Here is a 15481-nt window from a genome sequence, read left to right as displayed (position 1 = left end):
AATAGGGTACTTCCTTAAGAATTTTGTGTATTTCTTTCATGGAAATTGGTCTGCTTCAGATTTCTAAATCTAATGGTGGTTACTTTTGGCAATTTGTATTTACCTAGGAAATTTTCTTCTGCTTTTAAATGTATTTGCATAGAAATCTACAAAGTGGTCTCTTATGATTAAAAAAAAAATCTGTTACAATGGTTAATTCCTCCCTCTCTGTGCCACTTCTTATTTTGTATATTTATGCTTTCTCTCCTTGGTCTATTTTCTTTTTTTCAAAAACATCTAGATTTAATCAGATCTATAATTTTTGATTTTGTTTTTAAACTTCTACCTTAGGGGTCAGTAAACTATGGCCTGTCAGCTAGTCACCTGTTTATATAAATAAAGTTTTACTGGATCACAGCCATGTTCATTCATTTTATGTATTATTACAAACAGCTGCTTTTGTGCTGCAACAAGAGTTGAGTAATTGCAGGAGAGAACATATGGCCCACAAGCCTAAAATATTTACTCTCTACACGTTTAGAATTTCCCAACCTCCACTCTGCCTATTAATTTTTGCTTTTATCTTTATTATTTCCTTTCCTTTTACTTATTTTGGTTTAGTTTCTTGTTATTTTTTTCAGATTTTTGAGTGGGAATTAATTTATTTTGTTTTTTCATTTTCTCTGATTGAAGTGTTTAGTGCTAGTACTTTTTTCTAATTATTGCTTTCAATACATTCCATAGATTGTGATATGCAGTGTTTCATTATAATTATTTTTTTAAGAATTCGTGCTGTTTTCTTCTTTCACACAGGAGTTAATAGAAGGCTTTAAAATTTCTAGGAGGATGGTCCTTTTGTTTCTCGTTAAACATTTCTAGTTGTATTGCATTGTGATCACAGAGTATTTCTAATAGTTCTTTCTTATGGAACTTAGTGATATCCTTTTGGCACCTAACATATGATCATTTTTTGGTGAATATTTGGGGAAAAAATCTATTTTCCATTACCAGAGTGTAGAATTTGATAAATATCCATAATATTATATTACTCATTATGTTGTTTAGGTATTCTTTCTCCTTATTTTTTGCCTAATCTATTTTGTAATAAGAATAATGAGTTAAAGTCTCCTGTTATTAGTGTCTATGTCTCCTTGCATTTCTTATAGATGTAACTTCATAGAGGTGGTTTCTTTGCTAGTTGGTGCTTACATACTGGTTGTATCTTTGTTGTGAAATTTGGATGTTAGTATTTCTTTGTCAATATTTAATACTTGGGGGCTTTAATTCTGTTCTTTTTATAACCAGGAGTTCTGTTGGTTTCTTATTTTCATTTGCCTAGGATATCTTTTCCCATCTCTTCATTTTTAGTTCTTCTAGATCAGTTTATTTTATTTTGTTTTTTTATTTGACAGAGAAAGACAGCAAGAGAGGGAACACAAGCAGGGGGAGTGGGAGAGGGAGAAGCAGGCTTCTCGCCAAGTCAGGAAGCCCAATGTGGGCTCGATCCCAGGAACCTGGGATCATGACCTTAGCCGAAGGCAGACGCTTAACAACTGAGCCACACAGGCGCCCCTAGATCAATTTATTTTAGATATATCTCTTTAAAGATGGATTTATTTTAGCACAAGTTGGGGGAGGGGCAGAGGGAGGGAATCTTCTAGCAGACTCCCTGCTGAATGTGGAACCTGAAGCAGGGCTCAGTCTCACAACCCATGAGATCATGATCTGAGCTGAAACCAAAGTTGGATGCTCAACCAACTGAGCCACCCAGGTGCCCTCCTAGATGTCTCTTGTATACAGAATATAGCTGGATCTTGGTTTGTGGGCATACTGAAAATCTTTTTCTCTTAATAGAGGAGTTAAGTCTATTTATATTAATTGATATGACTGATATACTTGATCTCTCTTTGAATATTTTATAATTATGTGAATTTTGTAATATTTGCTTACATTTCTTAAGTGGGTGTGATTCTTATATTTCTTAAGTGGGTGTATTTTTTGGGAAAGTTTGTATTTAGTTTTAGTGGTTACCTTTGTACTAATGTTTTTTCTAATGCCCTTAGTCTCTTCTTAGTTAACCTTTCATTATCTGATGTATCAATGTTTATTGTTGTCTTTTAACTCCCACCTATGTCTATACAACAATCAGAGTTTATTCTACTTTTCTCTTTCACTCTTTGTTCCCCTCCCATTTTTTCAGTTGTATCATTTCTATTTAAGAGTCTTCCACATTCATCTCTCCACTCTCCTGTTTTGGTCTTTTTTTTTTTTTTTTTTTTTTTTTTTTAGGATTTATTTATTTGAGAAAGAGAGAGCATGCGTAGATGTATGCATAAGTAGTGGGAGGGGGAGAGAGAAAATCCTTAAGCAGACTCCATACCCACTGCAGAGCCCATGGCAGGGCTTGATCCCAGGACCCTGAGGTTATGACCTAAGCCAAAACCAAAAGTCTGTAGCTCAATTGACTGAGCCACCCAGGCGCCCCTTGTTTTGGTCTTCTGTCTACATTTATATGTATTAAAATGTTCGGAATTAGTTCTTTTGCTGAAGTTTTTCCAGTTATCTCATGGTTGGATGAAGCTCTTCCTTTAGTATGTTCCTCAAGAAGGGTTCATGAAAACTATTTTTCTTTAGCCTTGATACTTGAAAGAGAGCTTGGATAGCTATAAAATCATTAGTTTACACTTCTTTTCACTGAGTTTTTAAAAATCGCTGCTCTACTTTTGTCTTACCTTGTATTTAATTTTTGAAAAGGGTGATGCTTGTTTAATTCTTCTGCATTTGCAAGTTATTTGATCTTTCTACCAGGAGGCCTTTGCAGATTTTTAAAACTCATCTTTGAAATCTAAGAGTTTTGTTAAGATATGTCTTCGAACTGATTATTATAATAATTTTTCTCAGGCACTTGGTATATATAATCTTTTTTTTAAGATTTTATTTATTTGAAAGAGAGAGAGCATGAGTGGGAGGGAGAGCGGAGGGAGAGGGAGAAGCAGACTCCCTGCTGAGCAGGGAGCCTGATGTGGGGCTCAATCCCAGGACCCTGGGATCATGACCTGAGCTGAAGTCTCAACAGCCACCACCCAGGTGCATCTTGGTATAATCTTTTGATATGTAAACCAAAATCTTTTAAAAAAAATTTATTTCTGAAACATTTCTCTGGATTATAGTTTTAAATATTAATTCTGTTTCCAATGAATCAAATTGTACAAATGCTCTTACTTCTTTGCCTTATTTGTTTTTCCATTACTTTCTCCCTTGTCTTTTTTTTTCTTTATCTCCTTTTCATTGTCTTGTTTTCTGCCGTTTTCAGTGCCTTTTATTAAATTTCAATTTGAATTTATTCCCATTTGGGTGCCTTGCAATATTTCATTTTTAAGATATTTTTCTTTCTTTTCTTTCTTGAATGCAATGAACTTCCTCCTTTCCTACTCCCAGCTCTTCCTCTTAGTTTTTGTCCTTCTAATTCAGAGTGGGTTTCCATGTACCCAGCTGCTTGTTTGAATATATTTAATTTTGCATGGAGTGTTGTAGTTCTCTTCTATTTCATAGTTGTTTTGGGGGGGGTGAGAATTTTTCTCAATTGGTATGTGTTGGTTTCATTTTCTGTTTCTTTGAAGTAACTGTATAGAACTGTTCATCTATTTCCTGTTTATTTTTGTGGTATTGGAATGTATTTTGGGAGATTCTCGTTCATGGAGCCCTCAGTATAGCTAAGTCTGGCACTTGTTTGTGTAAAAGTAGATATAGAGACCAATGGAACAGAATGCCAAATCCAGAAATAAATCTTTACACCTATGTTCAACTGATTTTTGACAAACGTATAAAGGCAACTGGATTTTCATGTACAAAATAATGAACTTAAACACTTTATATCACATCAAATATAAAAATGAACTCAAAATGGACTTGAGTGTAAAAGCGAAAGCTATAACATTTCCATAAGAAAACATAAGAGAAAATTTTGTGATTTTAAGTTAGAAAAAAATTCTTCTATACAAAACAAAAGCATAATCAATAAAAGAAACCATAACTACATTGGGTTTTACCAAAATTTGAAACTTTTGCACTTCAAAAGACACGATTAGGGAAATGAAAGGGCAAGCCACAGACTGAGAGAAAATATTTGCAAATCATATATCTGATTACAATTAAGAATATGTAAAGAGGTCTTATAATTCAATAATAAGAGAACTTATTTGAAAATGGACAAAGTTTTGAATAGATATTTCACCAAAGAAGATATACTAATGGCTAATAATCACATAAAAATGCTCAGCATCGTTAGTCATTAGGGAAATGCAAATTAAAATCATAATGAGATACTACTTTATACCCAGTAGAATGATTATAATCAAAAAGACTGACAATACCAACCACAGGTGAGGATATAGAGAAACTGGAACCGTTGTACATTGCTGATGGGTATTTAAAATGTTATAGTCACTTTGGAAAAACAATTTGGTAATTTCTAAAAACTAACAAGATAAATATAAACTTAAAATATGATCCAGCAATTCCACTCCTAGATATCTACCCATGGGAAATGAAAACATGTCCCCTTGAAGACTTATATATGAATATTTATAACAACATTATTCATAATAGCCCAAATCTGGAAGTAATTAAAAATATCCAGCAGCTGGTGAGTAGATAAACAAAATGTGGTATATTCATACAATGGAATACTATTCAGAAACGAAAAAGGAATAAACTACATGCTACAACATGTATGAACCTCAGAAACCATAATGCTAAGTGAAAGAAGCCTGACACAAAAGACAACATATTGTATGAATTCATTTATATGAAGTTTCCAGACTATATGATTTCATTTATATGAAGTTCCTGTAGAGGCAGAAAGTGACCAGTGACTGGCTCAGGCTGGAGGTAGGAGTGGGAATGCACTGTAAGTTGGCACAAGGGAACTTTGTGGCAATGGAAACGACTCTGGTGGTAGTTGCATAATTTTATAAATTGCATAATTTTACAAATTTAGCAAACATTGAATTGTATACTTACAGGGGGCAAATTTTATGGTGCATGTAAATTATACCCCAGTAAAATCATTTTTAAAACAGTAAATAAAGAAGTAGGACTTCCAAGAAAAGGGGAGTATGTCAGAGGGGGAGACGAACCATGAGAGATGATGGACTCTGAAAAACAAACTGAGGGTTCTAGAGGGGAGGGGCGTAGGGGGATGGGTTAGCTTGGTGATGGGTATTGAGGGGGGCACGTTCTGCATGGAGCACTGGGTGTTATGAACAAACAATGAATCATGGAACACTGCACCAAAAACTAATGATGTAATATATGGTGATTAACATAACAATAAAAAAATTAAAAAAAAAAAAAAGAAGTAGGACTTCCAGGTAGTTGAAGACAATACTGGCTGCCTTCCTTTGCACTTCCCAGTACTTCCTCTATAAATGATATAGAACATAATAAAAGAAGAAAAGAAACTACATAAAAGCCCCACCTTTAGCATGACTTGACAGAGAACTTCCAGACAATTGTAAATAAAATGGAAAAAATGCCAAATCTCAGGGCATGATCTCCACATCCTGGTGTTCTTGTAGATTAGAGCATGAACTACACCATGCAGTGTGAAGGGGTAGTTTTTTAAATGCACAGCTTCTGTGGTGGGGAGATGGGTGGGTGAAAAAAGGCAAAAAGGGAGAGGCACCTTCTGACAGTTGGGTATGAAGGAAGAAAGAAGCAAAAGGGGAAAATTTAGGGTCCCACAAGATAAAAGGGAGCCAAAAAATAAGAGGTCATACAACTCCATCAGGAATGTGTAGAGAGCTTAATTAGACCCTCTCTGATTCTTATTCCAGATCTTCCTGTTAAAAATTTTTTGGCTAGTCTCCCGTTCTGTCACTTGACTTAAGCAGGCTAGTAGGGCTGTGGCTTTCCCTGTTCACTTCCTATCAAGTTTGTTACTTTTACTGACAGTTAGTTTGCTGTTTTATTGATAATGCCGCTGGGCAGGGTTTTTCCACTCTAAGCTCCAAATCAAGTCAGCTGTTGTTTTTCACAGCTGTCCTACCCTAGTAGAACTACAAGGCTGAACTAGCTTGGGGGTCAAGAAAGGAAGGATGGGAGCAGCCCCAGAACATCAGATTTCCCCTTTATTACTAGAAGTTCAGCATTTTTTCATGAATAATGCTTATCAAACTCTTGTTTGCTCCTATTTGATTTCCAGAGTTCTGAAATGGTAATTTTTGTCCAGTTTTATTATTGTTTCCTGGGGAGAAGATTTACTTACCTCTAAACTCTGCCATACCTGGAAATTCTCCTTTATTTAGTATTAATTAAACTATGTAGTTTGAGGCATTTTCCTCAAGGATATTATGAGTGTATATATGTATAATATGAAATATATGGCCTATATTTCATATGATATATATAAAAAATACGGCCTCTTCACAATTATTGTATATAAGTTGGGATCCTCAGGAGCAGGTGTGTAAACTGCAGAATGGGGGCCAAATCCTGCCCACTGCCTGTTTTTGTAAATAAAGTTTTATTGTAACACAGCCACTCTCATTTATTAATGTATTGTCTGTGGCTGCTTTCATACTACAATGGCAGAGTTGAGTGTTGTGATAGAGTCTGTATGATCCACAAAGCCTAATATCTGGTGCTTTACATAAAACGTTTGTTGACCTTTGCTTCAGAGCAAATTATAATGGTGACTAACGTAATTACCATTACAAATAATATTACTTTGTCTCATATTTTTTTTCACATTTATCCTGTTTATTTTCTCAATAACCCATATAATCAGCTGGATAGTTATGAAATTATCATTTATCAGATTTCAGAAACTAATGGCAAAGTTGCATAAGTACGATCATATGAGTTACAAACTAAATATACTAAACATACTAAAAATTAATATTTTAATTTAATAATCTAACAATTCTAAAATTTAACAACAGAATAAAAATAGAATTTGATATGTTATAGTAATTTCATGTTCATCTTGGCCTGGAATAACATTCATTCTAACAGTATTCTGTTTACATTGAATTCTTCCTCCATCATACCTGCTCTCGCATGACCAAACTACTGCAAAGTCATCGCCATGAGAAAATGCACATTTTTTTCTTTGACATTTTGAAATATTCTTGCTTAACTATTAGTTTGGATTTCAACAGGGTATATTTAAATTGTTTAATACTAAACACTGTGGAGCACTTTTCTCAATTCAACATATCTTACCTATTAGAAGAGACATTCAGTGTTCTTTGTTGAATAATATGTTTATGGATTGAACAAAAGGGAGGGAGGTTATCTGTAAATATGTCTTCTCCTTGAGGAACTAAAGATAGGCCAACAAAAGCTTCATTTAGCATATCTCCTCTGTCCAAAGGCCCCAGGAGTTCTGTTAAAAAATGATCAACATATGAGTCAAAATCCAGTAAGATTTCTGCTAGCTCCTTTATGATTACAGGAAAACTTCTGCATATCCCAATGAAACTTTTTAAAAATTTGTTAACTATATAGTGTAAAACTTATAGTCCTACTCCCTATATGACTTCTCTTCTTCTGACACTTAGCTCAACCAGGGGAATTTGATAACTGAATAAATGTTTTCAAGTTCACATTTGATAATTGAATGAATTAATGTTTTCAAATTCACATTTTAAAAATTCATTTATAACTTCCCCATTCATAGTGTTTTTAACCAGCATTTTATTAATCAAATATTTTTTGTTGTTGTTAACTACTGGAATACTTTATTATATTGGAAAATAGAAGTGAATTATTTTACATCCCACATATAGAACACAGTTTGAAAGCAAAAAAGGAAAGTATCTTTTATAGGAATGTATCTTTTCCAATATTTACTCATCTTAATGTGTATAGAGAGTTTGCTGTTCCCACGTCATACAGATGTACAGAGCAAACTTTAAAATTGGCAGCTTAGGGCATTGTTTAGAAAAATTGTGAAACATGTTGAAGTTGTGAAAAATATATCTGAAAAAACAAACTTTATTAAAGTCTAAAAGCTCTTAGGACCACACTATGTGTGTGTATTTTTTTTTTTTTTGCCATGTTAACCATTTTCTAAGCGTGCAGTTCAGTAGTAGTAAGTATATTCATCTTATTGTGCAATAGATCTCCAAAATTTTTTTCTGCTTGTAAAATTGACACTGTACACCCATTAAACAACTCCTTATTTTTCTTTCCCTTCCTCTAAGCCCTGGTAACCACCATTTTGCTTTTTGTTTCTATAAATCTGACTACTTTGGATACTTCATTTAAGTGGTATCATATAGTATTTGCATTTATGTGACTGGCATATTTCCCTTTGCATAATGTCCTCATGGTTTATCCATGTTTTAGGATTCCCTTCCTTTTTAAGGCTGAATGATATTCCACCGTATGTATATACCACATTTTGTTTATCCATTTGCCCATCCATGGAAATCTGGATTGCTTCCAGCTTTTGGCTATTGTGAATAATTCTGTTATGAATATGGGTGTGCAGATATCTTTTTGATACCCTGATTATAATTCCTTTAGATACATAGCTATAAGTGGGGTTGCTGGGTCATATGTAAGTTCTATTTTTAATTTCTTAATTAATTTCTTTAATTAAATGTAAAGTTTTATTTAAGTAATCTCTACACAGAATGTGGGGCTCAAACTCACAACCCCCAGATCAACAGTCACATGCTTCTCCGACTGAGCCAGCCAGGTGCCCCAACTGTTTTTAATTAATGAACCACCATGTTGTTTTCATTGTGGTTGCACCATTTTACAATCCTACCAACAGTGCTCCAATTTTTCCACAACTTTGCCAACACTTGTCATTTTTTTTTTTAAGATTTTATTTATTTATTTGAGAGAGAGAGAATGAGAGATAGAGAGTACGAGAGGGAAGAGGGTCAGAGGGAGAAGCAGACTCCCCGCTGAGCAGGGAGCCCAATGTGGGACTCGATCCCGGGACTCCAGGATCATGACCTGAGCCGAAGGCAGTCGCTTAACCAACTGAGCCACCCAGGCACCCAACACTTGTCATTTTGGTATATATTTTTTTTATTATAGCCATCCTAATGGGTATGAGATGATAACTTGTTATGGTTTTGATTTTGCATTTCCATAATTATCAGTGATGTTGAACATTTTTTCATGTCCTTATTGACCATTTATTTATCTTCATTGGTGAAATATCTATTCAAGTCCATTTGCCCATTTTTGAATCAGGTTGTTTGTTTTTTGTTGTGGAGTTTTAGGAGTACTTTATATATTGTGGGTATTAATCCCTTATCAGATATATGATTTTCAAGTATTTTCTCCCATTTCATGGGTTGCCTTTTCATTCCATTGATAATGTCCTTTGATGAATAAAAGTTTTAAATTTTGATGCAGTCCAATTTATTTTTACTTTTGTTGCCTATACTTTTGGTAACCATTGCCAAATCCAATGTCATGAAACTTTCTCCCTGTTTTTTTCCCTAAAAGTTTTGTGGTTTAGGTTTTACATTTAGGTCTTTGATACATTTTGAGTTAATTTTCATATATGGTACAAGTTAAGGGTCCAACTTCATTTTTTAAAATATGGACATCCAGTTTTCCAAGCACCATTTGTTGAAAAGATTTTCCTTCTCCCCACTGAATGGACCCAGAACCCTTGTTGAAAATCATTTGACCATATATGTAAGGGTTTATTTCTGGGCTATTTTATTGCATCAGTCTATCTGTCTGTTTTTATGCCAGTATTATATTGTTTTGATTACTGTAGCTTTGTGTAGTAAGTTTTGAAATGAAGTGTGAGTCCTTCAGCTTTATTATTTCTTAAAATTACTTTAATTCTTCAGGGTCTCTTGAGATTCCATATGAATTTTAGGATGGGTTTTTCTGTCTCTGTAAAATATGTCATTGGGATTTTGATAAGGATTACATTGAATCTGTAGATTCCTTTGGGATGTATGTACATTTTAAAAATAAATCCTACAACCCATACACAAAAGGGATGCTTTTTCACTTAGTACTGTGTTTATTTTCTTTCAGCAGTGTTTTCTACTTTTCAGTGTATAAGTCTTTCACCTCCTTAGGTTTATTCCTAAGATTTTTATTTTTCTTGATGCTCTTATAAACAGAATTATTTTTAAAATTTTCTTTACAAATTGTTCACTAAAAAATTTTTTTAGGTTTTTATTTAAATTCTAGTTAGTTAACATATAGTGTAATATTAGTTTCAGGTATACTATACAGTGATTCAACACTTCCATACAATACCCAGTGCTTATCACAGCAAGCACACTCCTTAATCCCCATCACCTGTTTTACCCATCCTCCCACCCACCTCCCCTCTGGCAATCATCAGTTTCTTCTCTGTAGTTAAGAGTCTGTTTCTGATTTCGATGCCTTTTATTTATTTTATTTCCCAATTGCTCTGGCTGGGACTTCCAGTACTGTGTTGAAAAGAAATAGAGAAGAGGGCATCCTCATCTTGTTCATGATTGTAGAGGAAACGCTTTCAGTTTTTCACTATTGACTATGATGTGTTAGCTGTGGGATTTTAATAATTTTAGTATGGGTCTTTTTTATGTCAAGGTAGTTTCCTTCTAGATTTAGTTTACTGAGTTTCTTTCAAAAATGGGTATTGAGTTTTGCCAAATGCCTTTTCTGTATCAATTGAGAAATATATAGTTTCTGTCCCTTATTCTGTTAATGTGGTATTAAATCAATTTATTTTTGTAGGTTGAACTATCCTTGCATTTCAGAAATAAATTACTTGGAGTATAGTTTTTTTATTTTTATTTATTTATTTATTTATTTTTTAAAAAAAGATTTTATTTATTTATTTGAGAGAGAGAAACAGCACGAGAGGGGAGAGGGTCAGAGGGAGAAGCAGGCTCCCCGCTGAGCTGGGAGCCCGACGTGGGACTTGATCCCAGGACTCTGGGATCATGACCCAAACCGAAGGCAGTCACCCAACCCAACTGAGCCACCCAGGCGCCCTGGAATATAGTCTTTTTAATATGCTGCTGAATTTGGTTTAGTAGTATTTTGTTAAGAATTTTGTATCAATGTTCATCAGAGATATTGGTCTGTTCCTTAGTGCCTTTGTCTGGCTTTGGTTTTAGGGTGCTAAGAGAGTGGGGGAGGGACATCAAAATATCCCTAAATTGAGAAGGCACTTTGAGACAGGAAAACAAAGGAGGTGACTCTATACAGTTTACACAGAGTTTTATTAAGGATAACTTACTGATGGGGGAGATCAGGTAGAGGATGATTCATGGCAGCTGCACAGTTATTCTCCACAAGATCCAGACCTTAGTCCATAGATTTTATTAGAGCAAGGGGACACAAAGAAGGACAGTGCAGTGAGATCAGAGGGTTCACATGCACCTCAAAGGGATGCATGCACCTAATTGACAGCTAACCTTTAATTAGATCCAGTGGCACCACCTGTGTGTCAGGCAAGAGAAAGACTGTGTTATTGCTAACAGATTCATGGGAGGCCAGAACATGCCTCCCCCGCTATCCTGACCTTGGCAGGCTTTCTAAGGTATGTATATTAATCTCCAAGGGGTCTGGAATATGTCACCCCAAGTGAGGTCATCAAGTGAACATGAACAAGATGGAGGGCCAAAGATGAAATCAGTATTGTCAGTAATAGAGCAATGATGACTTCATAGAATGAGTTTGGGATGTGTTTCCTTTTCAAATTTTTGTACAAGTTTGAGAAGGATTGGTGTTAATTCTTCTTTTAATGTGTAGTAGAATTTCCAGTAAAGCCATCAAGTCCTGGACTTTTCTTTTTGATTTAACCATTTCTAGAATTTATCCATTTCTTCTAGGTTTTACAATTTGTGGGCATGCAATTGTTCATAGTATATTTAGAATCCTTTTTATTTCTGTGGTATTTGTTGTAACAGCCCCTTTCATTTTTGATTTTCATTTTTTGAGTCATTCCTTTTTTTTCCTTAATCTAGCTAATGATTTGTCAATTTTTGTTGAAGTTGAAAAAAACAACTCTTAGTTTCCTTGGTCTTTGCTATTGTTTTTCTGGTCTCCATTTCATTTATTTCAGCTTTGATCTTTGTTATTTGCTTCCTTCTGTTGACTTGGGGCTTAGTTCTTTTTCTAGTTCCTGTGGTGTAAAGTTAGGTTGTTGATCTGAGATCTTTCTTCTTCTTAATGTAAACATTTAATGATATAAACTCTCTTAGCACTGCTTTTGCTTCATCCCATAAGTTTGGGTATGTTGTGTTTTCATTTTCATTTTTCTCAAGATATTTTCTAATTTCCCTTGTGATTTCTTCTTTGACCCATTGGTTATTTAAAAGTGTGTTGTTTAATCTCCATGTTATGATGGTTAATTTTATGTGTCAACTTGACTGAGCTAAGGGATGCCTGTAGGCAGTAAAACATTATTTTTGGGTATGTCTGTGAGTGGGTTCATGAAGCAATTAGCATTTGAATCAGTAGAATGAGTAAAGAAGTCTACTCTTACCAATGTGGACAGTTACCATCCAGTCTACTGAAGGCCCAAATGGAACAAAAAAAAACAGAGAAAGGACGAATTGTCCCTTTTTTTCTTAACTGGTATATCCATCTTCTCCTGCCTTCTGACATTGGAACTCCTGGTTCATGGGCCTTTGGTCTCTGGAACTTGTACCAGTGGTGCCCAACCCCATCCTCCCCTCCTCCCCCTTCTCAAGCCTTTGGCCCCAGACTGGGAGTTATACCCTTGGCTCATCTGGTTCTCAGGCCTTCACACTCGGGACTGAATTACACCACCAGCTTTCTTGGTTCTCAAGCTTGCAGATGGCATATTGTGGGACTTCTCAGTCTCCACAATCATGTGAGCCAATTCTCATAATAAATCCCCTCGTGTATCTATATATATATTCTATTTGTGCTGTTTCTCTGGAGAACCCTAATACACACATATTTACAGATTTTTAGTTTTCCTTCTGCTGTAGATTTCTAGTTTTATTCCACTGTGTTAAGAAAAGATACCTTTTATGATTGCAGTCTTTTTAATATTGTTAATACTTGGGTTTTTGTGCCTGACTTAAGGTCTGTCCAGCAGAATGTTCCATGTGCACTTGAGAATAATATATTTTACATTGTTGTGTGAGTGTTCTGCATATGTCTGTTAGGTCCACTTGGTGTATAGTATTGTTCAATTCCTCTCTTACTGATCTTCTGTCTGGTTGTTCTTCTATTATTGAAAGATGGGTATTGAAGTCTCCCACTATTATTTTGTTACTCTCCATTTCTCTTATCAATTCTGTCAGTTTTTGCTAAATAAATATTTATAATTGTTATATCCTCTTTGTGAGTTGTTCTTTTTATCATTATATAATACACTTCTCTGTCTCTTGTGACAGTTTTTGACTTAAAATCTATTTGTCTGATATTAGACAACTCTGCTGTCTTATCATTTGTACAGAATATCTTTTTCCATCCTTTCACTTTCAGCCTGTTGTTGGATCTTGTTTTTTTAATCTACTCAGCCAATCTGTTTTTTGATTGGGGATTTTAATCCATTTACATTTAAACTAATTATTGATACAGAAGGATTTACCAATGACATTTTGTTACTTGTTTTCTAATGTCTTACAGCTTTTTTGTCCTTTGTCTTACTGCATTTTTTTTTATTTCTTTGTGTTTTTTGTTTGTTTTTTGGTAGTGATATGCTGATATGCTGATTTCCTTTTTTGTGCATTCTATAGTTTTTCTTTTGGCTATAATTTTGATTACATAAAATATTTTAAAAGTTAAAAAATCTATTTTAAACTGATAACTTTAATTACACACAAAAACCTTACTCCTTTACAGTTCTGCCCCTGTCATTTGTTATTGTTACAAATTATATCTTTATATATTGTGTACCTGTTAACATAGATTTACAGGGTTTTGGGGAGTTTTTGTCTTTTATATTCTATATAAGAATTAAAAGTAGATTTATGCAGTTAATAATACAGGATTCTATATTTGTTCATGTATTTAGCTTTCTTTACTGGGTAACCTTATACTTTCATATGACTTCATGTTGCTGTCTAGCATTTTTCTGTTTCAATTTGCAGGACTCTCTAGCATTTTTTTTTTTTTTTTTTTGTATGGCAGATAAGTGGTACTGAATTTCTTCAGTTTTTATTTGGGAAGATCTTAATTTCTTCTTCAGTTTCAAAGCACATTTTTACAGGACACAATAATCTTGGTTGGTAGTTTTTTTCTTCTAGCACTTTTAGTATACTATCCCATTCTCTTGTAATCTTGTAAAAGCAAGGTTTCTGCTGAGAAATCTGATAATCTTACTGAGGCTCCTCTGTACATGATGAGTCCTTTTTCTCTTGCTGTTTTCAAGATTCTCTTTGACTTTTAACAGTTAGGTTATAATGTAGGTCTCTGTGGTTTTGCTAGTTGGAATCATTTGAGTTTTTGAGTTTGTGTTTTGATTTCTTTCCTCAGATTTGGGAGGTTTTCAGCTATTATTTTTTTCAAATGAACTCTCTGTCCTTTCTCTTTTCCTTCTGGGACTCCTATAATGCATATGTTGGCCTCTTTGATGGTGTCCCATACGTCTCTTAGGCTCTCTTCACCTTTCTTCATTCTTTTTTTCTTTTTGTTTCTCTGACTCAAAGAATTCAAATGACCTGTGTTCAGTTTTACCAGTTCTTTCTTCTGCCTGATCAAGTCTGTTTTTGAACTCCTTTGATGAATTTTTCAGTTCGGTTATTATATTTTTCAGCTGCAGAATTTGTGGAGTTTTTTTTCTTTTAATATTTTCTATCTCTTTGCAGATACACTTTTTGTTCATGCATTGTTTTCCTCATTTGTGTAGTTACCTGTGTTCTCTCTAAGGTTATAAATCATTTTTATGATAATTACTTTAAGTTCTTAGGAACTTTATACATATGCATTTCTTTATCTTCAATTTCTGGAGCTTATTTTTAATCCTTTGATCAAGCCATGTTTCTCTGTTTCTTTGTATGCCTTGTTGTCTTTTCTTGAGATTTTTTCATTTGAAAAAATAGCCATCTCTCCTAGTCTTTATGGACTGGTTTTGTTGAGGGAAAGATCTTTACCAAACAGACTAGCTAGAGGTTCTGGGGCCTCTCGGTCCTTTTCTGATGTGTCTTCCTTGAGGGTGTGTGTGCTTTCATTTTAGTATATATGGGTGCTTTTGATTGTCTTGATTTCCCCTCCCCCCCCGAGATTTTTGTTTCTATTTCTATTAAATTACTCTGCCCTTATTCTCTTGCTCTGACTAGTGCCTGCCTGCATGACTGCAGAACCTCTGCTGTTTCATTGCACCAAGGCCCTCACCTGTTTTCAGTGGCCTCCAACCTGATATGCAAACTATACTGCTGTCATTCTTATCAACACCCTGGGCCAGGAAGGATAGAAATCAGTTCCTTGTGCAGCTCCCAGAGAAGTCAGAACACTGTACTTAAGTTCCACTGTATTTCTTCTGTTTCAAGGGAGGGGCTGGTTCCTGGGTGACAGTCTTCCTATTGTACCACGT

The 15481-nt window shown here is 34.6% G+C and overlaps 1 protein-coding gene across 1 annotated transcript in view; it reads right to left on the bottom strand.

The window, feature by feature from the left end:
* Positions 1-15481, bottom strand: part of WDPCP (WD repeat containing planar cell polarity effector) — a 281366-nt gene that overhangs the window by 17370 nt on the left and 248515 nt on the right. Inside the window, exon 14 of the mRNA XM_028089705.2 lies at positions 7207-7369. Coding sequence (XP_027945506.2) covers positions 7207-7369 — 163 coding nt within the window. The remainder of the gene's footprint in view (positions 1-7206; positions 7370-15481) is intronic.

Source organism: Eumetopias jubatus, unplaced genomic scaffold (genome assembly GCF_037043125.1).
Source record: "Eumetopias jubatus isolate StellerSeaLion01/CBP00866 unplaced genomic scaffold, mEumJub1_p1.0 scaffold_9, whole genome shotgun sequence".
Taxonomy (NCBI): domain Eukaryota; kingdom Metazoa; phylum Chordata; class Mammalia; order Carnivora; family Otariidae; genus Eumetopias; species Eumetopias jubatus.
The sequence above is the reverse complement of the archived record's forward strand: the minus strand, read 5'-3'. Positions and strand labels throughout refer to the sequence as shown.